At 43.4% G+C, this 25162-nt stretch overlaps 1 protein-coding gene across 2 annotated transcripts in view; it reads right to left on the bottom strand.

Annotated features, from left to right (window-relative positions):
* SLC9A3 (solute carrier family 9 member A3) overlaps positions 1-25162 on the bottom strand; it is a 162459-nt gene that overhangs the window by 20382 nt on the left and 116915 nt on the right. For both annotated transcript variants that reach the window (XM_075586398.1, XM_075586397.1), the window contains exons 10-13: positions 8991-9120; positions 5108-5223; positions 3488-3617; positions 2521-2697 (exon numbers count right to left, since the gene is read on the bottom strand). In XM_075586398.1, the coding sequence (XP_075442513.1) occupies positions 2521-2697; positions 3488-3617; positions 5108-5223; positions 8991-9120 (553 nt within the window). The remainder of the gene's footprint in view (positions 1-2520; positions 2698-3487; positions 3618-5107; positions 5224-8990; positions 9121-25162) is intronic.

The following is a 25162-nucleotide window of genomic DNA, read 5'->3' as shown; positions in this document are numbered from 1 at the left end:
TGTATTATGTTGGCTAATGCGTTTTATGGTTCTTTCAGAGATTGTTTGAATGTATTTCTTTGTCTTTTAATGTTACATTCATTAATGTTGTTGTAATTAATTAGTTTGATTGGTTAGTGTTACTATTCATTTTGAGTTGGTTTAGGAATTAATTGGTTTAATTGGTTAATGGTTTAATTAATTCATTGTTGATGTTGCTATTGCTTGTATTCATTTGATTAGCTGGCTACTGTTGTTATTGACTTTATTTAGGTATGCTAATGCAGTGTTTAATAATGAGCAAATAATCTATTATCCATATCTGGATAATAGTTATTTTGCACATTATTATACTGTATGTGTTAGGGGGGTGTATTTAGTTATAAATATTGTTTAGTATTTTTGTTGGCACAACATTGGTACCGCAGGCCCGCGGGTACCCCAGGACTCTCGCGGGGACCCGGGACGGTCGCGGGGTCAGCCGGGGACACCCACGCGACCCTCGGCCTCCCTTGGGGCCCCTGCGGGGTCAGCCGGGGACACCCGCCGGCCTGTTGTATTGGTTTTGCGCCTGCAAAAAGGTAAACAAAGAATTTTTTCTAAGTCCAGCTTTTTTTATCACCTGCCTTTAGCTGGTGAGCTTTATTCAGCGTAACTTTAACGTACGATTAGTTTGCGTTGCTTAGTGAATCCCGCAGAAGGGCAGGATTCAGCGCAAACAGCTGATCGTACGATAAAAATTTCAAGGAAAAGGCCGTTTTAGAGCGCAAAGTGCCTGTTTGCGCGGCTTAGTGCATAGCGCTCGGTGGAACTTCACGTTCTAAAAGCACTTTGCGCTCTTAAAACGACTTATCACTGCTTAGTGCATAGTCCCCTTTGTTCTCTATGCTATTTCAACTTGGAAAGGTTAGTTTTGTAGCCCATACCCCCAGTAAGTGGGTTTTCTCCTGTATATTGTTAATCATTGTGTGTATGAATGTTTCTAAGGAATAAATCACAATTAGTTTTACTTCTTGGTTTTGCTCAGTGATATGATCCCAGTATAAAGGTGTAAACTCCTGGTCTCCCGTGACACTAACATCCTGATGCAATGTAGAATATGAGCTATAGGTAGTTACGTATGTATCATTTCCTACTGTGTCTGGGATAGGATACCTTGTGCTCAGAATTTATTCTGCAAGCTTTATATCTCCTTACAAGCAGGTAACTACAGTATGCCTGCAGACAGGCAAAATTGGCATTTCTGTAATCCAGCAACATTATATTTGAGTCACCTGATATATTTATGTAGACATATTCTACTTTATGTGGTGAAAACCATCTGTTAGTGACATTTATCCCATAGATATTGGTTGCTCAATATAGGCTTAGGAGGAGCATAAACCTTCATAATGCAGCACCACCACTATTTTTAACACACTTGTATATACCCTGCACTTTATGTTATATTGTCACTACTATTATGTTAAATAAAATGTCATTATTTTCGTTACATGGCATATATTAGGTTTTGATTACCTGGGACTATACATTGTCCAACCAAACTGTGCGCCCATTGAGTTCAACTATTTGGGATTTCTTTCCGGCCAATACTTTTGTTTTGACTGGTTTTTGTGTATATATATGTACCTTATTCCCATATGCACCATGGGATTTCATCTTATTTCTAACTGTGACTGGAGAGCGATAGGCCTTCTCTGGACATAGATACTATGCAACTATAGCAGGAGTATGCAAACTTTTGGAGGTGCGCCTCCCTGCCTGCTCCCCCTAGTGCTCTTGCGCCCCTTACATTTTTTGCCAGCATCATATGATGTCTCGTTGCCAAGGCGACGGGCGTCAAATGAAGCCGTGGGGTCATGTGACGTCACCTCATTTGACACTGTGTTGCCATGGCAACATGCCACACCATGCTTCTGACTCTTGGTCAGTACTACTACACTACTGCGGAGCAACTGGATTTTGTCTATCATCTGCCAGTTCGGTAATATATTCTATTCATCTTTATCTACCATATGGATTGTATACGGGACTCCCTATAAACATTAAACGTAATACACACTGCTGGTGATTGTGCCAGCCACTCACACTGACTCTAATTTCAGCTTTAGAGACTCTTCAAGCCCCCAAGGCAACCTTTGCTCTGTTCTTCCCATGTGGAGATCACAGCTTGATCTGATGTTATACTGATATTTCTTTAAGTATACATTTATATGTATTTGATATCTGCTATTGGACATAGTTTGTCCTATTTTTAATAAATTGTAATATACTTTCACACATGCATTAGGAGTGTGCGCAGGGTTGCAGGCCTGTCTAAGACATGTGAATGTGTGTATATATATATATATATATATATATATATATATATATATATATATATATATATATATATATATATAGTGCCTTTACAATTCCCATGTGTTTCATATGAACCTTCTTTTTTAATGCCCTAGTAATATTCTAATAAATTCTATCCCAACTAAGTCCATGCCAGATAATTCCTGTGTTACGTTTTAGACCTTCACAGCTTGTACTTACTCTCTTTTGTCCTCGATCTCTTTTGTAGTTTTTATTGAGCTTTTTTGTCTGCTTGAGGCCAAACTTTGTAGACTTGAATGACTCTAAACGCTTCCTCATTGTTCTTTCAAATATCTCAATGGTTTGTTTTTCATCTTCATTCAATGTCAGCTCATGACGACTATACAGATGTTTGTGCTTTATGAGTAAAAATATAATGTTTAAGTGCATAACATAATTAGTATAAGGTATTTATAAAAAGTACAAATGGGTTATTGATAGGAAGCAGACCATAAACTTCACCAAAACGAATGTGAGTTTTGCTGAATGATAAAGGCGGAAAAAAAATTGCTTAGGGTCAAGGAGGAAATATCTGGTCGAAAAAGGTTAACAAGGCAACAAAAAAGTAGCAGCAATTATAAAGATAATACAAGGAAAGTTAAGGTTTTATGTGATTGCTTTTTTAAGTCCCTAACATCCTACCAATTGTAAACATAGATCTAGTCTCTCAACCATTGATGAAAATGCACTAAAAAAAACTAGTAGATAACTGTTAGTTTTTCTATTGAAAGGTCAAAAATATATTGTATTGCACGAGAAACTATGTCAATTGTTTAAATACATTTAGTTCTACCAGCAAGACAAAAGACAGAAAAAAAATGATTGAGAGTGGATAGATAAGCAGTACATTTTGTGTACTATATTTCACAAGGGTTTACAGATGTCATGTTTGCCCTATGTAAAAAAACAAACAAAAAGCAGTGCAGGTTACAAGAGAACAAGTTATTACACTATATGGTTAGTATACCCATTACTGAGTTTTAGGAGTAGCATGAGTTTCAGTGTTTATTACTATCGATCTTATTAACACAGAGACACTGCAAATATTATAATTCAAGTATTATTTTTGTGAAAGAAAAATTGTATTTGTTGCAATGATCAAGCAAATATGTTTTTTTTTTCACTGTGTATAAAACTGTTTGCTTACCTGCTGCCTTGGTTTATATAGATATTGATTAAGAGTATGGTGAGTCCCTATATCTTCTGTGTCTCTGACACTCTTTCTCCTTTTCTCTAGAGCCTGCATATCTAGACAAACGGCGCTGACATTTTCTCTCCTTAAATGAAAAATAACAAATGTTAAATGTTAAACACTTTAAATAGACATAACATAAGACAGGTAATTACAAAGTGCTGCGTCTTTGCTGGACACAATGATAGTCAACATTCTAGTCATATATATACAACTGTTCACAAATTTGGATTATTTTGTATTTTTCTTATTATTTTTACATTTATCCCATGTTAATGTTACATTTTGCATTGAATGGTCCCCATTTATAACTCATAGTGTTACATACTATATAAGTGTGCACATTTGTAAAAAAAAAAAAAAAAAAGTGCTTAGTCATAAAATACATTTATGTGGAAGTCTCTTCGGGTTTACTGAAAGTACATCGATGAAAGAAACGGGTGTACGATGAAAGGTGATTGTAAATCTGAAAAGATCTCAAACGAATTTTATAAAACTATACCTACTGTACAAAGAGCTATCATATTTGTGTATTGAGGTAACATCACGAATAACCCAGCTATTTGTCTCCAGGAACAATACAACTCCCAAAATTCTGTACTAGCATCTGCTTAAAAAAAAAAAAAAAGAAATGTTGCCCATGACTTAATTAGGTTTATGCCTGCTCAGGCATAGTGTTATTTTTATTGATGAAAATGATTACAAGGGATGCATAAGCTGTTACATCTCAATTTATATTTCCACTAATTGACCTGCTCATTTTATGTAAGTGAGACAAGATCAGAGTGATGTATCCTAATACGATGACACTAAAGGATGATAAAGTGCACAACTTCCTTAGATTTCATTTTTATGGGGAAAAAAATTGAAAAACCCCCCAATAAAAACCTGTTGAAGAATAGTCTCAATTGTTACCATTTTTTTCTGAAAGGGTTAGGGCTTGCAAAACAAACAGTCAATATTCTCATTAAAATATGACTATTTTATAAATCCATTTAACAATATTTTTAAACTACTAGAATTTACTACTAGTATTTACCATACACTACCTAAGATAGTCAATATTTTAGATTTATAGGCAATATATGGAAATAATTAAAATAAGACATGTTGAAAAATCACTGATGAAACTTAAATATTCCAAAATGAATTTTTATCATCTTTTTGACTTGTGCAGAAGATGATTAAGAATGCCATAAAACATACATGGAAACTATGAAAACATTTATCTGCATGTTTGTAAAACAAATTTTACAGTAAATCTCTTAATGACGTTAAACGCAGTTCTCTATAGATGTTGTGGTAATATTCATCTATGTGTTTTCTATGCTGCTAAATTTAAATTTTTAATGCATGGGTAATTTTATAAATGATTCACCATAAATATTTTACACTGTCATTGGCCAAAAAAATAAATTCCACAATTAAATTTGTATTAATTAATTGTATTTCAAAATAAACTTGTCCTCACTAAGGAGAAATCATTATACATAATAGAAATTCACATTTGAGTGTTTTGTTGGAAAATGTAAAACAAAATTTTTTAAATGATACATTATAAGAAGTCAAGCTTACAGCATGTAGGACACAGAAGGCTCCACAAGGGAAGGACGAGGACTGCTAAAATCTACGTTGGCCATGTTTTCTGTGCTTGGCGAACGAATGAATGCCAGTGATCCTTTGCGTTCTCCCTAAACAAGGGAAAACGATGGTCACATTTTAACACCTTAAAGAATCTTCATAATTACTTATCTTTGTAGCTGGTCTTTAATATAATACATTTGTGGAAATAACAACAATAACGTAAGCTATGAATTCTGAATTGGATGGAGAGAGAGAGAGAGAGAGAGAGAGAGAGAGATATGTTGAGGTATCGGTACTGTGTTAGCCGAGCTTTAATAATCAAAAATGAATAGACGATACCGTTCTGTGGCTAACGAGCTGCTTTTATTTGTGCGTGCTTTCGAGATTGGTACACAAAACCCCAGCAAGCTCTTTTTGGGAACCCCTGAGCCCCCACAATATATATATATATATATATATATATATGTATATAAGTGTCAAAAAGGAGTGCTATTGAGCGTGGCATATGTATAAAGCATTCGAGATACACTGATTTCTTCTTCCGGCGATGGTACATTGAATAAAGCAAGCAAGGATAAACTTATATCATGGAAATATTACTGTGTGCTCATTTGCATGTCTGTCTTAGACAGGTCTGCAACCCTGCCTTTCAAATGACCCTTCAATAACCAATGGGGAGAGAGAGACAGACACAGAATGGGGAGAGAGAGACAGACACAGAATGGGGAGAGAGGGGCACACAGAATGGGGAAAGAGAGACAGACACAGAATGGGGAGAGAGAGACAGACACAGAATCGGGAGAGAGAGGGACACAGAATGGGGAGAGAAAGGCAAACACAGAATGGGGAGAGAGAGGCAGACACAGAATGGGGCGAGAGAGGCAGACACAGAATGGGGAGAGAGACACAGGCACAGAATGGGGAGAGAAGCAGTATCAGATAAGCGGATGGGGGAAGGAGAGAATGGAGGGAAGGGGGGACGGAGAAAATGGAGGGGAGGGAGAGAATGTAGTGAAGGGAGAGAATGGAGAGGACGGAGAGAATGGGGTGAAGGGAGAGAATGGAGGGAAGGATGAAAATGGAGGGTAGGGGAAAGGAGAGAATGGAGGGAAGGGGGGAAGGATAGAATGGGGGAAGGGAGGAAGGAGAGAATGGAGGGAAGGGGGGAAAGAAAGAATGGGGGAAGCGGGAGGGAAGGAATGGAGGGAATGGGGGCATTGAGAGAATAGAGGGAAGGGGGGAAGGGAGAGAATGGAGAGGAAAGGAGAGAATGGAAGGAAGAAAGGAAGGAGGGGAGGGAGAGAATGGAAGGAAGGAGGGGAGGGAGAAAATGGAAGGAAGGGGGAGGGAGAGAATGGAGATAAGGGGGAGGGAGAGAATGGAGAGAAGGGGGAGGGAGGATAGGGAGGGAATGGAGGGAAAGGCGGAGGGAGAAAATAGAGGGAAGGGGGAGGAGAGAATGGTGGGAAGGGGGGAAGGATGGAATGGAGGGGAGGGAGAGAATGGAGGGAAGGGGGAGGGAGAGAATGGAGGGAAGGGGAAATGAGAGAATGGAGGGAGGGGGGGAGAGAATGGAGGGAAGGGGGAGAGAGAATGGAGGGAAGGGGGTAGGGAGATAATGGAGGTAAGGGGGGATGGAGAGAATGGAGGGAAGGAGAGAATGGAGGGAAGGGGTGTCATGATCGGGGTCTGAGGGGTTAATGGGATCTGTGTATATGTTGATCTGCATCCCCCCCCCATTAATTGCTATGTTATGTATTAACATGTAGCGAGGGTTAACTGTGTATTTGTCATAATGTAAACCCCATAGAACCATATCTCTATAGGTGTTTGTGCTACAAGGCTGAAATTTGGATATGCTTTCCTATGCAACGAACACAGGTTGCATAGATATTGTTAATCTGATTTAAAATATGGGAGAAATAGTTATGTTATCGCTGTTTTTACTATAACTTTGGATAAAAGTTTGGAAGCTCGCCAAATGGCCCCTTTGATATGTAATTGTACAATCAAAGGAGGCCACTTGAAAGCCTCATTGCATATGCAGCCAGGTCTCACAACGAGGTGATAACCATTTCACCTGTCAAAAGTGACACCCTACATGAAAGACCCCTGCCCAATAAGCATTTTTGCTAGACAGGATGGCAACGAAGGCATCATGTCATAGTTTTTTATAAATGGGCTGGCCAAGGAGCTACAGGGGAGGGTTGTATTAATGAGGGGCTGGGTAAACCCAGCTTTTTGCGTTACCTGGCAACCTGTGATTGGGTCAAGATTTTTCTTCACCAATAACTGAACTGCCATGGTAGGAATGGGGTTCTGCGTCTATATAGTTGCGTGCACCCCTTATTCCTGAGTTGTCGTGCTTGTTGTGACCTATAGCAACTAAGGAGCTGCTATTCGGCTGAATATCTCCTTGTCCAACCTCAGTAAGTGTAAATATTTCTGTAATATTATTTGCTTGATGTATTGTCTGTTCTGCTCATAGGAAATAAACTCATTCAGTTTACTATATCCTAGTCTTGTTCAATCTGGCCCGGTTATTGTATATATGTGCTATTCTCTCGTGACAAGGGGCAAAGGAGAGAATGGGGGAAGGGGGAAGGAGATAATGGAGGGAAGGGGGAGTGAGAGAATGGAGGGAAGGGGCAGAGGGGAATGGAGGGAAGGGTGGAGGGACAAAATGGAGGGAAGGGGGGAAGGAGAGAATGGAGGGACATACACACACAGACACACACACAAACACACACACACACACACACACACACACACACACACACACACACACACACACACACACACACACACACACAGTGACACACAAAACACAGACACACACATACACAGACACACACACACACACAGCTCCCTCTGCACCTCCTGCAGTTCACACAGAGATTTGACAGGAGGAGGGGGGAGTCTGCTGGGCAATGTGAAGATGCCTGGCAGGCATCTCTAAATAATCTCTCTGCAAGTCATGGAGGGGGTAGGGGGTGGGATCAGAGTCATGCTGTGGCTCCACACACTCTGATCATCTCCAGCCGTGCCCCCTAGGTGATTTTTTTATTAGTACATCTAAGACGCATCCCTATTTCAGACATGTGAAAATGGGGAAAAAGGCGCCTCTTACAATCGAGGAAATATGGTAATAGAGAGAGTCGCATTAATGATTTTTTATAAGCTGGATCATTTGAAGAATGAATTTATGAGGTTTCCAAAGCACTGTACACTATAATTTATGTTGAGACATGCTAAATTATGTTGAGAAAGAGCAAAAGAAGCATATTGAATAAGGACGGGCCTTTGCTATTTTTTGTTCAATAAAGAATGCAATGTTATGAAGGTCAAGGCGTAACCTAAAAAATTCCAGTATATGTTAGAAAACTGAAATGTTTCAGGCATAAGGCAGCGGCTTGAGTTTTTTTAGTCCTAGATATTGTCCAAAGAGGCATGCAAATTGAGGGTACATTGAAAAACATGAAAACACATTTTTATTTAAAAAAATTATGTGTATAGAAATTATGTTCTGAATCACAATCAAGATTGAGTTTCTGAATTGTAATGATATGTGTGTCTGTATATGCCCGTGCATATGTGTATATATGTGTATGCCCTAGTGTGACATTGAACATGATTAGGACACACAACTGGATGTGTGCAATACACATATAAAAATTAATTTGAAGCTACAAATACTTTTTCCAATGTTATGAACACATATGTAGCAGACAAAAATGAAGCCATGACAAAGCACATTTTGAAATTGGAGTTGGTACAAGAGTTTGAGATACAATGTGATACTCTGACTGGCATAAACAATGATCTCATATTATTCAAAAGACACATTTTTTAAACTAACACAGACATACAGTACCTCGGCAACATAAGTTATGGCATCCTTCATATTTAATTCATGGAAAACATTGAGAATTTGATCTCGTGATTTTTGGGCTGATCTTCTCATTAAAATTTTGCTGAGAAATGTTCTGTCTAACTTTGCAAACCTACAAGAAAGAGTTTATAGATTTAATAAAAAATAAAAATAAACAATTTATGCTACTAATTTAGAGTTGTGAGAATGTTTCAAATTTGCTTCGTAAACGTTTTTGCAGCTTTGTCATTCACAAAAGTTCCCCTTGCTCTGGAATACTCAAAATTGATATAAAGTGCACAATTTCCTCCAGATTACAGAGAGATGTGTCTACATTCACCAAAATTGTGCAAAAATGGCTGAATAAAAAGGACCATGCGTATCTGTGTTGACATTTGGAATGCAAATAGGGGTAGATCCTCAGAGGTCAGTTGATAATTTAACAAGACAATAACTTCAGTTAACATCTCATTCACTGATGTAGCCCCTTTACCCCCACCCTAAGTGAGATCTGATCTGCTACTATTGTCTACTATTATCAGGACAGGTTTACAGGGTACCTTTGTTCGTTGAAGCGCCTCCAGTCAGCGAGAATCCTGTGATAGTAGGATGGTTGTGACGGAGCGGCCTGTAGGTGAGGGCAGTTAGACGCATAGATAGAGGGTTACGCTTAACTGGATTAGTTAATTAACCACAAAACAGCAACCAAACAATAGGGCTACTGCCCCTTTAAGTCAAAACACAAAATGATAACATAAACACCTACTCCTTTCAGGAGACTAACTACACTTTGTTGTGGCCCTTTCTAACGGCGCTGGCCAACTAACCTGGTTCCCAGCCCAAAACATATGAAAGAGTATTTAGAAAGACAGGGAACAATTGTGAAAGTCTTATCTGATATTGTTGCTGGTTCGGCGTCTCCGATTTCTCCAGCACAGGCTTTGAAGTCCTTCTGCTCCCAGGAGGTCTTTTTTCCCTTCTTGCTGCAGGCTTCTGCTGGGTGAGGCATGGGTTCCTCACGGTTGCCAGGCAAAATCTTCTGGTCAAACCAGCCTGGATCCCTGCGAGCGGGCACTCTGTCTGTGATCCTCTCACAGACTGCAAACAGGGACACTGACATTAGCTACTTCCTGCTTTTTATACCTGTTCACTCAGGAGTTTTACATGTCAACTGCAGGAAACCCGACACCTCAGTTCAATCTCCTGCCCTGTAAAGGGAGTTTGACCCTTGGACTCCCTTACATACCTCCCCCCTCAGAGTGTAGCCCCGCACACACTCGGCCATTTAAACACCCCCCCCCCCTTCTCGGGAAAACAGCACGGCCTCACAGGGGAGTCTTTTGGATCCGATTTCTTTTTTCTCTACTTCCAATTGAAGAGCTTTTCAATCTTACCTCCAATCTTTTCTGGGTCTAGCTTCCGGCTGGATCCATGGGCTTGGTTCTCGTTGGTGAGACTTCTTTTCCCAGGCACCTTTTTACTACAACCAGTCACTTTGGTTTTTTCCTTTGGTGCAATTACCGTACTTTCCAGAATGGTATTTTGCCACCTCCTCTTCCATGACACTCATACCTTTGTTTGTTGCCAGCTGGGCAGCTGAAGGTTTAGCTAGTACTTGCTCAGGCGGTTCAAACGTTGCACTCCTGTTTTGCAGTTGAGCGGTGTCCCCAGCTCTCACTGTACCCTTGTCTTCCTGGGTATTAGTCGCTGTGGTATACCGACGCTTGGGCAGGGCCAATACCTTTTCCTGCAGTGGATACACCTGTACTTTACTGGTCTGCAGAGTCCCACTCTGTTTTAAATTCTCTAACCTTTTTCTCCAACATCATCTTTTCAGCCTCCAACCTTTTAACTGTGGGCCAAATTTTTTTTTGAGACGCTTTCTTTATTGAGAGTTCTCTCTATTTCATCTCTAGCTGTGAGGATTTGCCATCCTGATGGTTGGAATTTACCTCTCCATCCCACTCCCTCAGGCACTCAAGATGCGCGATGCCATGGCGGTCCGACGGCTCGCGATCGGTCTGTCCCTCCGCGGGTTCCGCCTCCAATCTCCAACCTTGCTCTGACGTGCGGCCTGCCCGTTCGGCCAGCCTTCCCTCCGGATCAGTTCCCAGACTCCGCCCCCGCTCTAACGACAAACATGCACTGTGCGCGAGTGACGCACAGTGTGCGAGTGACGCGCAATCAGGTCACCATTCTCTGACGTCGGAAATGCGCGCGGAACAGGTCTCCTCTGGACCCACCTCCAGACTCCACTCTCACTCACGCGACGGCCTTGTGCGGTGCGCAAGTGGTGCGCGATTGGGTTGACACCCCTTGACGTCGGTGACGCGCGCGGATCGTAGTTCCGTCCCCAGGTCTAATCTGGCTGCACAATAGGGTGCACCTACGCGACCCAGCAGCCTATCCGCTTCCTCCACCTTGTTCCGCCCTGGCTCACCATTGGAGGAAGAAACCTTTACATACCTGCCTCGCTCAGTCTGTCTTTGCTGAGCATAACCTTGTGTGATGCCGTGCCTTGCTGCATTCTGCCTTGTACCAGGCTGCCTGCCTGCCTTGTGCCCTGCCTTGTTCCTGCTGCTGCCTGACCCTGCTACGTTCATTGGACTCTGCATCTCTCCTCTCCTGACCCGGCTTACGTACGACCAACCTGAACTCTCCAATTCTGATCTCTCCAATTCTGACCTCGGCTACCCTCGCAACAACAACTCTTCACTCTCCAATCCAGACCCTGGCAAAGTACCCCAAAGATCCGCTATTCTCCAATCCAGACCCAGCAAGTATAAATGACTACTCTACCTTCTGTACTCCTGACCTGGCTTGCAAGACTATTCTACACTCTAGGCGCGCCCTCGCGGTTGTGGGTTGGCGTTTATACAATTCCCTACCTCAGCCTCGCGGTCGCGTCTGGTTTGTGGTGAGCTACGCGTTACACTAGCAACTGAATTTTGAGTACTGAGCTTTCCTCTAGGCTCTTTCCCAGTTCCTGTTTAAGTTTGAGATTGTCCTCCTCTAGTTTCCCAAACTCTACTTTTAGGTTTTGCTGCAAGTTCAATTCCTCTGTTTCTTGAGCGCATCTTGCAGTTCTCTTTTTAAGGTCTCCACCCCCTCACTCTGAGTTTGCATTGCCGTCTCCATCATATTTTGGAGCTCTGCCGATTTCGTCACTAGGGTTACAGCAGCTTCAGTTTTCCACACCTCCTTCTCCTGAGCATACTGACTTTTGGGGATGGAGCAGTCTCTCTGTTCTTCCAGCTCCCGCTCCAGTTTCTAGACTGCCTCATGCTCCCTCTCACATACAGAATTACCTGGCCTCTAAGATCCTCCTCCAGCAATGCTCTGGTGATGCTCAGTGTGGCCTTCAGCTCCTCATGCTGCTCTGCGGGGACAAACTGGGTACTCAGACGCTCCTGTAGCACTTGCTGCTTCTCTTCAGCATCTGCCTGTTTCTCCTTGGCCTCCTGCAGACTCACACAGACCTTACAGCTGGCTCTACAGCTTCTGTTCTGCTTGTGTGCGCTGCTCCAAGGTGACACATTCTCCTTGCAGTAATCTCTCTGTATTCTGCAGTGCTTGCTGCACTTCTTGTTTTCCAGGGCCAATTGTTTCTTTACCTTTTCTGCTTGGTGAAGCTTCTCGTCTCCTTCACTGACCTGGTTAGTCAAATCTGAAACCTTCTCTTGTAGGTTTTTCTTCTCTTCTTACAGCCTCTAGAGTTTGCCTGACCTCTTCAAGGGCGTAATCATATACATTCAGCCCTGCGGTGAGACAATGAATCTCCTTCTGAGAGACTTCCAATTCAGCCTTTGACTCTTCATCCCTGGTGGCAGCAGCTGAATTTGACTGCTCAAGGTTTAGTCCTCATGTCCTGGAACTCGCTCTGCAAGAGACGCTTTGTCTACTCCAAAGTTGCACACTTGGCGATTGCTGCGGACATACCCCTCTGTACAGTAGCTCAGTCTTAGCTCTTGCTCTTTAACCAACTCTTTGTGGAGGAGATCATAGTCATGCTTGGCACCTCACAATGCATCTTTAACCTAGCTCAATTAATCATCAACTTTTTTCTCATCTTTTTCCTTTGCCGTCTCTTTTTGAATCCACGCCTTCATCACTGGATATTCTGCCATTCCCAGGAGGATTCTGCCAGTCCCTATAGGCTGCAGAACATCTCGGCTTCCTTTGGAATTATGATTTTCTGACGTCGTAGGCTCATCATTAACTGTTTCTGTACCTTCTGCTGTAAGTTACAAACTTTTTTTTTCCCTCTTTTTTTCTTGGTTTTGGTAGGCTCTGAGGCATGGGCAGTACTGGGTTAACCTTCCTTGCTCTGAACTTCTGCATTTTCTCCTCGCCCACCACACGTTACTTGCTGTCGCACACTGGAGACAATCTTCCTCATATTGCCGGTACTTTTCATGCTCCAGGACGTAAGGACACGCCTCTTCCGAGTGCCCTGGGTCCTCGCACTCCATACATACTAGGGGCATCTTGCTGCTGCGTCTTGCTGTTGCATCTTGCTGTTGCTGGGGCATCTTGCTGTGCAGCCTGGACTTCAGCAAAACATCAATAAAAACGTTTAATTCACCGTTTTCTTCCAGAATACTACCTCACGTATGTCACCATCTGTATTCGTTTTTCTGCTTCAGCACAGATTCGCATAAACTCTTTCACACTTTTCCTGCATATGCTCCAATCACCTCTGGTAGTCCTATGCGGTATGGCAGTCTTTTCCAGAATCAGTACCGCTCGTGGGTCACCGTCTGTATTAGTTTCCCTGCTTCAGCACAGTTTCGCATCAACTTTCACACTTTTCCTGCATATACTCCATTCACAGCTGGTAGTCCTATGCGGTGTGGCAGTCTTTACTTCTAGAATCAGTAGCTCTCATGGGTCACTGTCTGTATTCAATGCTTCAGCGCAAACATTTTTTCACACACCTGGTGGTGCAGAATTCACTCCCAGAATCAGTACCTTTCGTGGGTCACTGTCTGTAGCTGTCTTGCTTCCAGAATCATTACCACTTGTGGGTCACCGCCTGTTGTACAGCCTCGTTTTGTAGCTTTATCCAGCGCAGTGATCCTCTGTATGCGATTCTTCTGCCGACCTCTGGAGACGCTGCATCCCACCTCTGCCACCATATGTGATGGAGCGGCCTGTAGACGAGGGCAGTTAGACGCATAGACAGAGGTATCCGTTTAACTGGATTGGTTTATTAACCACAAAACAGCAACCAAACAATAGGGCTACTGCCCCTTTAAGGCAAAACACAAAATGATAACATAAACACCTACTCCTTTCAGGAGACTAACTACACTTTGTTGTGGCCCTTTCTAACGGTGCTGGCCAATTAACCTGGTTCCCAGCTCAAAACATATGAAACAGTATTTAGAAAGACAGGGAACAATAGTGAAAGTCTTATCTGATATTGTTGCTGGTTCGGCGTCTCCGATTTCTCCAGCGCAGGCTTTGAGGCCTTGCTGTTCCCAGAAAGTCTTTTTGCCCTTCTTTGTGCAGGCTTCTGCTGGGAGAGGCTGTGGATTCCTCATGGTTGCCATGCTAAATCTTCTGGTCAACCCAGCCTGGATCCCTACGGGCGGGCACTCTGTCTGTGATCCTCTCACAGACTGCAAACAGGGACACTGACATCAGCTACTTCCTGCTTTTCATACCTGTTCACTCAGGAGTTTTACAAGTCAGCTGCAGGAAACCCGACACCACATTTCAGTCTCCTGCCCTGTAAAGGGAGTTTAACCCATGGACTCCCTTACAATGGTCCATGCTGACACCTTTCCATATCCCAAGACAGTGAATCACACTTGCATATGGTTCCATGGTGTTTATTGCATCAGTAGTTGTTATAGCAGGCAAATTACTTTCTTGCTTCCCCAAGAAGGTTACTTTAAGGCTTGACGCCCATCTAAGCTTCCTTCTGTATAGTCCTCTTCCTGAATCACCTTATGGGACCAGGGTAGCTGTTGTTCACTCCACAGGGGGAGGAAAGAGACACGCCCACTTTTGGAAGAGACAGTTTATATACCCTGGGGTTGGGCTTGTAACCCTGCCCCATAACAGGGCAGGTCTGATACTGACAGGTGTCACATCTACATGTCACCCAGCCAGTACCTCTTCCAGGCTGACACTATCTAGTTGTTGCTAGGCCCGCCCTTGGATACACTAAGGGTATCCAAGGCTGCAATAGCACACTAGGCCTTCAGGAGTAATTAACCCATTCACTGCCTGTACCTAACAGGACTTACACTGGTAGGGCAAAGGGAAATAGGTAGTGGCCGAAGGCTAGGCTACACTGTAAGAAGGATCTTCAAAGCTCTTTAATGCGTTGTGTTGTTTTCAGACATAAGGAGCCCTTACGTTACTATAACAGACATTAGTGGTAATGATATGCAAAAGACGTGTTCACTCTAACAAAGTACATCAATAGAGCTCCATTATAGTTAACGCAGAGATTTAACATTATATTCGATTTAGGTCATAGCTAAAGGTGACATCACGCCTAACCAGGCCTTGAAATAGGTCTTTACAGGATCTGGGTAAGTGTAAGACCACAGTTAGGTATTATTTAACTATCATATTGTTATTTACAGGATTATTTTCTTCTCCTGTATTCTCTTTTTTTTACTTTAATTAAACACCTATTCACGGTCTGCATGAAAGTAATATCACCTTTGGTTAAGACAGGTTTAATGCAATGTTATTTGAAACCAACGCAAACCAGTGCTAACTTCACATAGCGTTAAAGCCTATGCTAGTGAGTTCACTAACGTTAGTATTGCATATGTTTAGCTTTGTAGATAACTGTTAAACTCAGGGAAGCTAATGGACATTACAAATTTAGATAACGTCACGTTAGTAGCTTCGATTTAACAGACTTCTGAGGATCTACCCCATAGATTTGGCAAATTCTTTGCCAAGTTGCAATTTTCGGGAAAGAATATCAGCAAAGGTCATCTAATTCACAAAACTCGGTGATAAATCTTTACTGAATGACAATTAATTACACAGAATGTGCCCATTTGCCATATTGGCTGCAGAAATGCTAAGAGAGGAATATGTGGCATTGTCTAGATTGAAGCTCCTCTGCAATTAGTTTGTGAGTGGAACTTGCTTGCAAAGAAATGCATTTTTTGTTTGTTTTGTTTTTAATTTAGGAAATATTTACATAATTGCTAAAAAAATATATTTGTTTTTATGTATTTTAACATTATTTCATAGGAAACAAATGCATTATTTATGCTGAAATACTTTTTTTTTGCAAGGGAAATGTTGCATCCTTCCTGCAATGTAAATAATAAGACCCAAATCCATGTTGTTAAAATAACACGGCTTAGGAATTACCTAACACTCATTAATAGTTAATTGAAATGCATTTTAATACATTTTAAATACATAAATAAATATGTGTGAACTTTCCATTTTTCCATTAAGATATTGCGAAAAAATGGCATTAAATAACGTACATTGGTCACGGGACCTCAGATATTGTTGTGAAAATTAAAAAGTTTTTGTGAATTTTTGTTCACATTCATATATCTCCATCTCTCCTTCATTTGCCACTTTTCAGTTCACATGAACTCCTTTCTTACCTGCGCCCTCTGACACTACACAGCTATATCCCCTGCACTAAAACACACCCTACAAATCATGCTCCCACATTCTCTTTCTTTCCATGCTTTTCCTCCTTGCTTCTGGCGATATCTCTCCTAATCATGGCCCCTGCCTTATTTCTACATGCTCTCATCCTTGTCTTTCACATGCAACTTCTACTCTTTCTTGTGTCAACCCCTCTAACCTCATACCCATCCCCTGTCAATTTCCCTCCTCTCTCCCTTTCTCCTGTGCCCTTTGGAATGCTCACTCTCTTTCCAAAAAGTTCCTCTCTGTGCATGAATTATTTTTCTCTCAATCTCTGCTCCTCTTTGCTATACTGTAACTGAGACTTGGCTCACTCAGTCTGACTGTGCACTGGAAGCTGCCCTCTCTTATGGGGGCCTTTCTTTCTCCCGCACTCCGCGCCCAGATGGCAGGGGTGGAGGCGTGGGGCTCCTCGGCTTTATCTGCTTCTACCGAACCCTTCCTATCCCTCTGTATCTTTATTTTCCCTCCTTTGAGGCTCACACTGTTCAGCTTTTTTCTCTACTCCCTGTCCACATGGCGGTCATCTATCGCCTACCTACCTCTACTCACCCCCTTTCTGTCTTTCTCTCTCTTTGAATCCTGGCTCTCCTTCATACTTCTCCTGTTGCCCTTGGGGACGTCAACTGCCATATTGATGAGCCTTCTCTCCCTTGGGCTTCCTGCTTTTTCTCTCTAATCTCTTCTTTTGGCCTTCAACAGTGGACTGCAGCCAGCACCCACAATGATGATCACTACCTAGACCTGGTTTTCACTAAAAACGTTTCTCTCTGATTTCTGCATTTCCCCCTTTCCTCTCCTTTCATCTCATCTCATTTTCTCTCTCACACTTCTCTCCTTCTCCACCTCCCTCTGCCACTTGTTTCTGCAGAGACCTGTGCTCTATTAACCTACCAGCTTTTGATTCCACTTTGCGCTCCTCCTTCTCCTCTCTCAGCTCTGCTCCAGACCCTGACAACCTGGTCAGGAACTACAACTTAGCCCTATCTTCCTCACTTGATCTACATACCCCTCTTTCTCTCTGACATTTCGCCCTTCTAACCCCAATAGAAATTTATGTGGTATACGCGCTCTAACGCAGGATCCATATAGCACATATATTTGCAATGAACAAAATTAATCCAAGGCACAGGTTTTGGGGCTGATAACCCCAGACCATGGCTAAATTGCCACACACTGCATGCTGTGTTCCTCTGAACACCTCTAGAGGAAATCTCACACCCGCAGACTTCTTTCACTACAGCGTTATGTTATCCTGTTTCAACTTTGCCATCTCCTAGGCTAAACAAACCTACTTTTCTTCACTAATCAACACGCTGTCACATAGGAGGATGTATCATTGCTGATATCCTCTTCTCGCTCTACCACTTGCCCTTTTGACCCAATTCCCTCCCAACTTCTAAAACCTCTTGCTCCTACTCTAATCCCTATACTCCCACACATGTTTAGCTCCTCCCTCTACACTGGTACCTTTTCCTCCTCCTTCAAACATGCAACAGTTATTCCTTTACTCAAAAACAGCAAGCTACCTGTCTTTCTAACTATCGTTCTGTCTCCCGCCTGCTTTTTGCTTCTAAACTCGTTGAACGTCTTGTATTCTCTCGCTTGCTCCATTTTCTCACCACCTATTCTCTCCTAGACCCTCTCCAATCTGGCTTCCGCACTGCTCACTCCACTGAAACAACCCTCACTAAATTAACGGATGGTTTCCATGCTGCCAAAGACAAAGGTCATTACACTCTGCTCCTATTACTTGACCTCTCTTCAGCATTTGATTCTGAGGACCACCCTCTCTCCTTCATAATCTCCATACTCTTGGTATCCATAACAAAGCTCTATCCGGGATCTCCTCTTACCTCTCCCATCGTACTTTCAGTGTCTCTTTTGCAAACACCTCCTCCTCTATCGATCTCTCTGTGGGGGTACCCCAGGGCTCTGTCCTGGGACCTCTTCTCTCTTCTCTTTACACACTCTCCCTAGGTGACATAGTCACATCTCTTGGGTTCAAATATCATCTCTATGCTGATGACACACAAATTTACTTTTCAACACCTGACCTTACACCTGCTGTACAGACCAAAGTCTCTGAATGTCTCTCCGCTATATCATCCTGGATGGCCATCCGCAGACTTAAACTTAACATATCAAAAGCAGAGCTCCTCATATTTCCTCACAAACCTGGCCATACTATCTCCTTTTACATTACTATTGGAAACACTATAATATACCCTGTGTAACAAGCATGCTGTCCAGGGGTCACACTCAACTCCTCTCTCACATTCTCCTCTCACATTCATAAAGTAGCTAAAACCTGTCGTTTTTTCCTTCGCAATTATACAAAGATATGCCCTTTTCTCTTTTGCTCGACTGCTAAAACTCTGATACAGGCCTCATTCTCTCCCGTCTCGACTACTGTAACCTCCTGCTGTCCAGCCTTCCTGCCTTTCACCTGTATCCCCTACAACCTATCCTAAACGCTGCTGCCAAAATTACTTTACTCTTTCCTAAATCTGTCTCAGCATCTCCCTTGCTGTAATCCCTCTCCTGGCTTCCTCTCAAATCCTGTATCTCACACTCTATTCTCATCCACACATATGGGGCTTTACACTCTTCTGCCCCTCCTTACATCTCAGCCCTAATGTCTCAGGATGCACCATCCCGACTCTTGCGTTCTGCTCAAGGATGTCTTCTCTCTACTCCTTTTGTGTCTAAAGCCCTCTCCCACCTTAAACCTTTCTCACCGACTGCCCTACACCTCTGGAATGCCCTTTCCCTTAATATCCAATTAGAATCCTCTCTATCCACCTTTAAGACCCATCTAAATTCCCACCTCTTTAGCAAAGTATATGAGTAGCTCTGTGGCTGATACTATACGCATCATACATAGAGCTTGACCCTTTTAGATGCACTTACCAAAACACTTTCCTACTGTCTCTGTACGTTCTTCCTATTAGATTGTAAGCTCTTCGGGGAAGGGTCTGCTTTTCCTAAATGTTACTTTTATGTCTGAAGCACTCTTTCCATCGTGTGTTATTTGTATTATTTTTTGTTTATATTATTATTTCACGTGTATCACTGCTTTGAAGCGCTATGTACATTAATGCACTATATAAATAAAGATACAAACTTGTGTGTGTGTATATATATATATACACACACACAAGTTTGTATCTTTATTTATATAGTGCATTATGTATGTATGTATGTATATATATATACATACATACATACATACATACATACATACATACATACATACATACATACATATATACATACATACATACAATGATGAGCAAAAATGTAGTTCAGATACTAAAAAGTGAAAAAAAGCATTTTACATGATTTACAGTGTTTTTAGGGTGATATCCGCCACATGTACAGTTAATTAATAGGGTGATATCTGCCACACTGTCACATTGTACAGTTTGGGCATCACTGCTATTCAGTATACAGTTGTGTGAAAAAGAAAATACACCCTCTTTGAATTCTATGGTTTTACATATCAGGATATGTAATAACAGGACATAATAACAATCAGCTGTTCCTTAGCAGGTCTTAAAATTAGGTAAATACAACCTCAGATGAACAACAACACATGACATATTAATGTAAGGAATCTGGGAACACGTCCTTTGCGACGTGTTCCCTCCTTACCTGCTGTTACTGCGCTGCTGTTGCCTCTGTACCTGCTCCTGCGCGCACCCCCGCTCTCATTACAGAGCGCGCGCGCACCCGCAGCTCTTCTAGCAATGATGTGCAACGATCCCCAGCTGCGTGGAAAATACTCCCATGCCTGCCTTGTTCTCCTGCAGCCTATCCCAGCCTCCGCTGGGGTCGCGCCTACGCTCCGCCCCCTGTCCTCATTGGCTGTTCTCCCTTTAAATACTTCCTGGTTTCTCTGAGACTTTGCTCAGACTTTGCTCAGCATAAGGCTAAGGCCGCGCTCCCTCATTCAGCGCACCTGCACTGCAGACAGGCGGCGCGCTGACAGGCAATTGACCGTGATATGCGGTCTGTAGGGAGCTGGTAGCCGGAGCGGGAGGAGGGCGGGAGCGGGAGGGGGGGGGGCGTGGTAAAACTTTGCCAGGTCTGAGATCGTGGTGCCGTGGTGCCATCCACCCCACCACCACCCCCACACACAACACATACACACACACATACATAAACACATACATATACACTCACACATTTTCCCCCCGCAGCTCCTTCCCTGCTCCCCTTCCAAGCCGCCTCCCATCCGTAGCTCCTTCCCTCCCCTCCTTCCCTCATTGGCTGACTGCCGCACCACGTGATGCCTCAGAGCTGCAAATCACTAGGAGCTTGCAGCATCGGCCAGCTGACGCGTCACAGCACGCAGTCAGCCAAGTAGTAAGGAGCCCATGGGGACCTCCACACTAAAGGAAAGGGGCTGGTGGTCTGCTGACGCGCGGCCGTGCGCACCACCGGACGCAGCGGGACCAAAGCCTAATTCTATGTAGCCTCGAGACGCTCACTCCTGTTGTGCTTTGCTCTAGTTCACTTTGCAGTTTAACCTCTTGTGTACCGACACGACTTGTTTCTGGATTTTTGGACTTTGGCTATCCCTCGACTACGCGATCTCTCCTACCCTTGAACACGACATACAGACTTGGACTATTCTACTCTCTACAATCCCAGACCACGGCTTATGGACCCCTACTATCCTGCTCTCTCCAAACTAAGGAACCGGCAAGTATACCACATCTCCTACACTATCCAACCCAGACCCGGCTACGCAAAACTATCCACCTTCCAGGCACGCCTCCGCTGCTGCGGGAGTGTGGTGTTATACCTTCCCACCTCAGTGCCGGGGGCTTGTGGGCAACTCGAGCGTTACAGTATACTGAGCCCAACAAACATAGACCCCCTTGAGGTGGGCCCTGTCCCGTCCTCCATTACCGAGCATCTCCAGCTGTTGGACAACTAAGTCACCTCCTTGCCCCAAAAGATCGCCACAATTTTGCTCCATCAGCCTCAGTCTCATATTCTCGGAACTTGAACTTTAACCCCCTCTAGACTGGAGCTCAATATACCTCTGGAGCCACGGCTTCCTACTCCAAATCGCTATGCTGGTGACCCACATGGGTGCAGAGGGTTCTTAAACCAATGTGACTTTCAATTTGAATTAACCCCTTCTCGCTTTTCCTCCAACAGTGCATATTATTGCTCTCTTGACTGGTGATGCGGTAGCCTGGGCTTCTCCCATCTGGGAGCCAAGACCTGAACTTACACAAAATTTCTCAAATTTCAAAGAAGAGTTGAAACAGGTATTTGATACCTCTGGTCGTAAAGCTACTACTGCATCTTCTTTGTTTCATATTTCCCAGGGCCACAGATCTGTTGCTAAGTATGCTCTAGAGTTCCGGACCATCGCTGCAGAGACGGGCTGGAATGATGAGGCTTTATCTGCAGCCTTCTGGCAAGCACTTTCAGAGACTCTGAAGAATGAGTTAGCTGCTCAGGAAAGACCTGCTGCGCTAGAGGATCTGATAGCCGTATGGATTAGGGTGGATCAACGCCTTCAGGAAAGGCGGCTTGAACGCCATCATGCTCGTTCTCTCACTCCTATGCCTCCTATCCGCAGTTCTACTCCCATCGCTCTCCCAGCTCTTGAGGCCCCAGAACCCATGCAGTTAGGAAGTCATCAACTCTCCTATTCTGAGAAACAACGCCAGAAAAATGAAGGTTTATGTTTCTAGTGTGGTTTATCTGGACACCTGGTGCGCCGCTGTCCTATGGAGCCGGGAAACGCCAACACCCAATAAGGTATGGGGGAATCTCATTGGGTACTATTTCTTCTTCTCCCCCTACAAAGGGAAACCTTCCAAAAAGGACTATGCTTCCAATCTTCCTCGAGGGTCCCGACTTCAGAGTATCCGCGTCTGCTTTTGTCGACCCCCGGTCTGGGGGAAATTTTGTGGATCAGGATTTCGCCAGTAAGCACAACATCTCTATGATACAGAAGTCAGTACCTGTCGGTCTCGTGGCTATAGATTGAAGACCCCTCCAGCCAGCCTTCATTTCCTTGGAGACAGTTCTTCTTTCACTCTCCACAAAGGATGGTCATAAAGAGAAGATTTCCCTTGACGTAATTCACTCCCCTACAGTGCAGGTAATCCTAGGCCTACCTTGGCTCCAACAATACAATCTTCAGATAGATTGGACCGATAACAATCCCATACAATGGGGTTCAGCCTCTAAGGGACCTCCTATGCCCCCAGTGCAAGTTGTTGCCGGTCTAGAGATCACTAAACCTGACAACTCTTCTCTTCCTGAAGTTTACTCGAAATACCTTGACGTATTTGGTAAAGTTCGCTCTCAGGTTCTGCCCCCTCATCGTCCTTTTGACTGCCCTATTGATCTGTTGCCCGGTGCTGTTCTTCCTAAAGTTTGGTCTTATCCACTTTCTCTCCCGGAGACTAAGGCTATGTCTGAATATATTCAGGAAATTTAAAGAGAGGCTTTATACCTTTCGTCAAGAAGAAGGATGGTTCACTTCGTCCGTGTATTGATTACAGAGGATTAAACAAGATTACTCTGAAAAATCGCTATCTTCTACCTCTGATTTCCGAACTTTTTGACTGCTTGCAAGGCGCTACCATTTTTTCCATGCTTGACCTTCGTGAGGCCTATAATCTTATTCACATACACCAAGGAGACAAATGGAAGACGGCCTTCAATACTCGCGATGGCCATTACGAGTATTTAGTTATGCCCTTCGGACTCTGTAATGCACCTGCGTTTTTCCAGGAGTTCATAAATGAGGTGTTTCGTGATGTCCTTAACACTTTCGTCATTGTGTATCTTGATGACATTCTCATCTTTTCTAAGTCCCTTTCTGAACATATTCAGCACACTAAGTTAGTCCTCTCTCGTCTTCGCAAGAACCATCTCTATGCCAAGATGGAGAAGTGTATGTTCCATCAGACATCTACCTCTTTCCTAGGGTACATTATTTCTGATGCACGGTTCGCTATGGATCCTGATAAACTTAAGTCTGTTATAAAGTGGCCCCAACCCACTTCTCTTAAGGTGATTCAGCGGTTCCTTGGTTTCGCCAATTATTACTGTACATGTATCCGTAATTTCTCCGCCACTGTGGCTCCCATTACTGCCCCGACTAAAAAAGGAGCGGATCCCTCTTCTTGGTCCCCTGAAGCATGCCTGGCCTTTGACTCTCAAGAAGGCATTTGTTTCTGCCCCAATCTTACGTCATCCAGACCCTACTCTCCCTTTCACTTTGGAAGTAGATGCCTCGGATATCGGAGCAGGAGCCATACTCTCTCAAAGGCGATCTCCTCAGGATAAATTGCACCCCTGCGGGTTCTTCTCTAAGAAATTCTCTTCCGCAGAACAAAATTATGATGTTGGGAACAGAGAACTTTTGGCCATTAAACTGGCCCTACAAGAATGGAGACACCTCTTGAAGGGTACCGAAAACCCTATCTCAATCCTTACGGAACATAAAAACCTATTGTACATTGAGAATGCTCGCCGTCTCGGTTCACGTCAAGCCCGTTGAGCCCTTTTCTTCTCAAGGTTCAATAACATTATTCTGGTACCAAGAATCTGAAGGCCGATGCTTTGTCCCGATAATTCGTCAGTGAAGATAAATCTGAAGATATCCCTGAGAGCATTCTTCCCTCTCAGTATATCCTTTCAGCTAATTCCTTTGACGTATTGCATAAGATATTGGAGTCTCAAACACTCATTCCTGAGGGTATGGAGGCGCCTGAGGGATGTCTGTACAGTATGCCGCTCCGTAATTCCACCAGAAAATCCTCGAGTGGGGTCACTCCTCTAAATCTGCCGGTCACCCAGGCACCAAGAGAACTTTGGATCTAATCAGACGCACGTTTTGGTGGCCAAACATGCTGAAAGACATTAAAGAATTCATCAGTTTATGTTCCACTTGTGCCCGAAACAACAAGCCGTCTGGCCTGCTTCGCCCTTTGCCTATCCCAGATTGTCCTTGGACACACCTTTCTAGGGACTTCATTGTCGAACTCCCACTCTCTAACGGTATGAATACCATCCTCGTCATTGTAGATAGATTTTCGAAGCAAGCTCATTTTATACCGCCTAAAGGTCTCCCTAATTCTGCTACTCTAGCAGGCATTTTTGTGAAGAAAATCTTCCATATCCACCCAGTTCCAATCTCCATTGTTTCTGGTTGCGGATCACAGTTCATCTCAAAGTCTTGGCGCACCTTCGCCCAAAGACTGGATATTTCACTTCTTTTTTTCCTCTGGATACCATCTACAAACCAACAGTCAGGCAGAGAGAACGAATCAATCTCTTGAGCAATACCTCAGGTGCTTCATTTCCGACACGCAAGATAACTGGGTAGATCTACTCCCACGGGCTGAATTCGCTCACAACTCCCTCAGGAACGAGTCCACCCAGGAGTCGCCCTTCTTTATAAACTATGGCTTTCACCCAGCTCATCTCCCTATCTCGTCTAACCTCTCTGGAGTTCCGACAGCAGACTCAAGGGTAAATTT

This window comes from Ascaphus truei, chromosome 2, assembly GCF_040206685.1.
Source record: "Ascaphus truei isolate aAscTru1 chromosome 2, aAscTru1.hap1, whole genome shotgun sequence".
In the NCBI taxonomy this organism is placed as follows: domain Eukaryota; kingdom Metazoa; phylum Chordata; class Amphibia; order Anura; family Ascaphidae; genus Ascaphus; species Ascaphus truei.
This window is presented reverse-complemented; position numbering and strand designations above follow the sequence as displayed.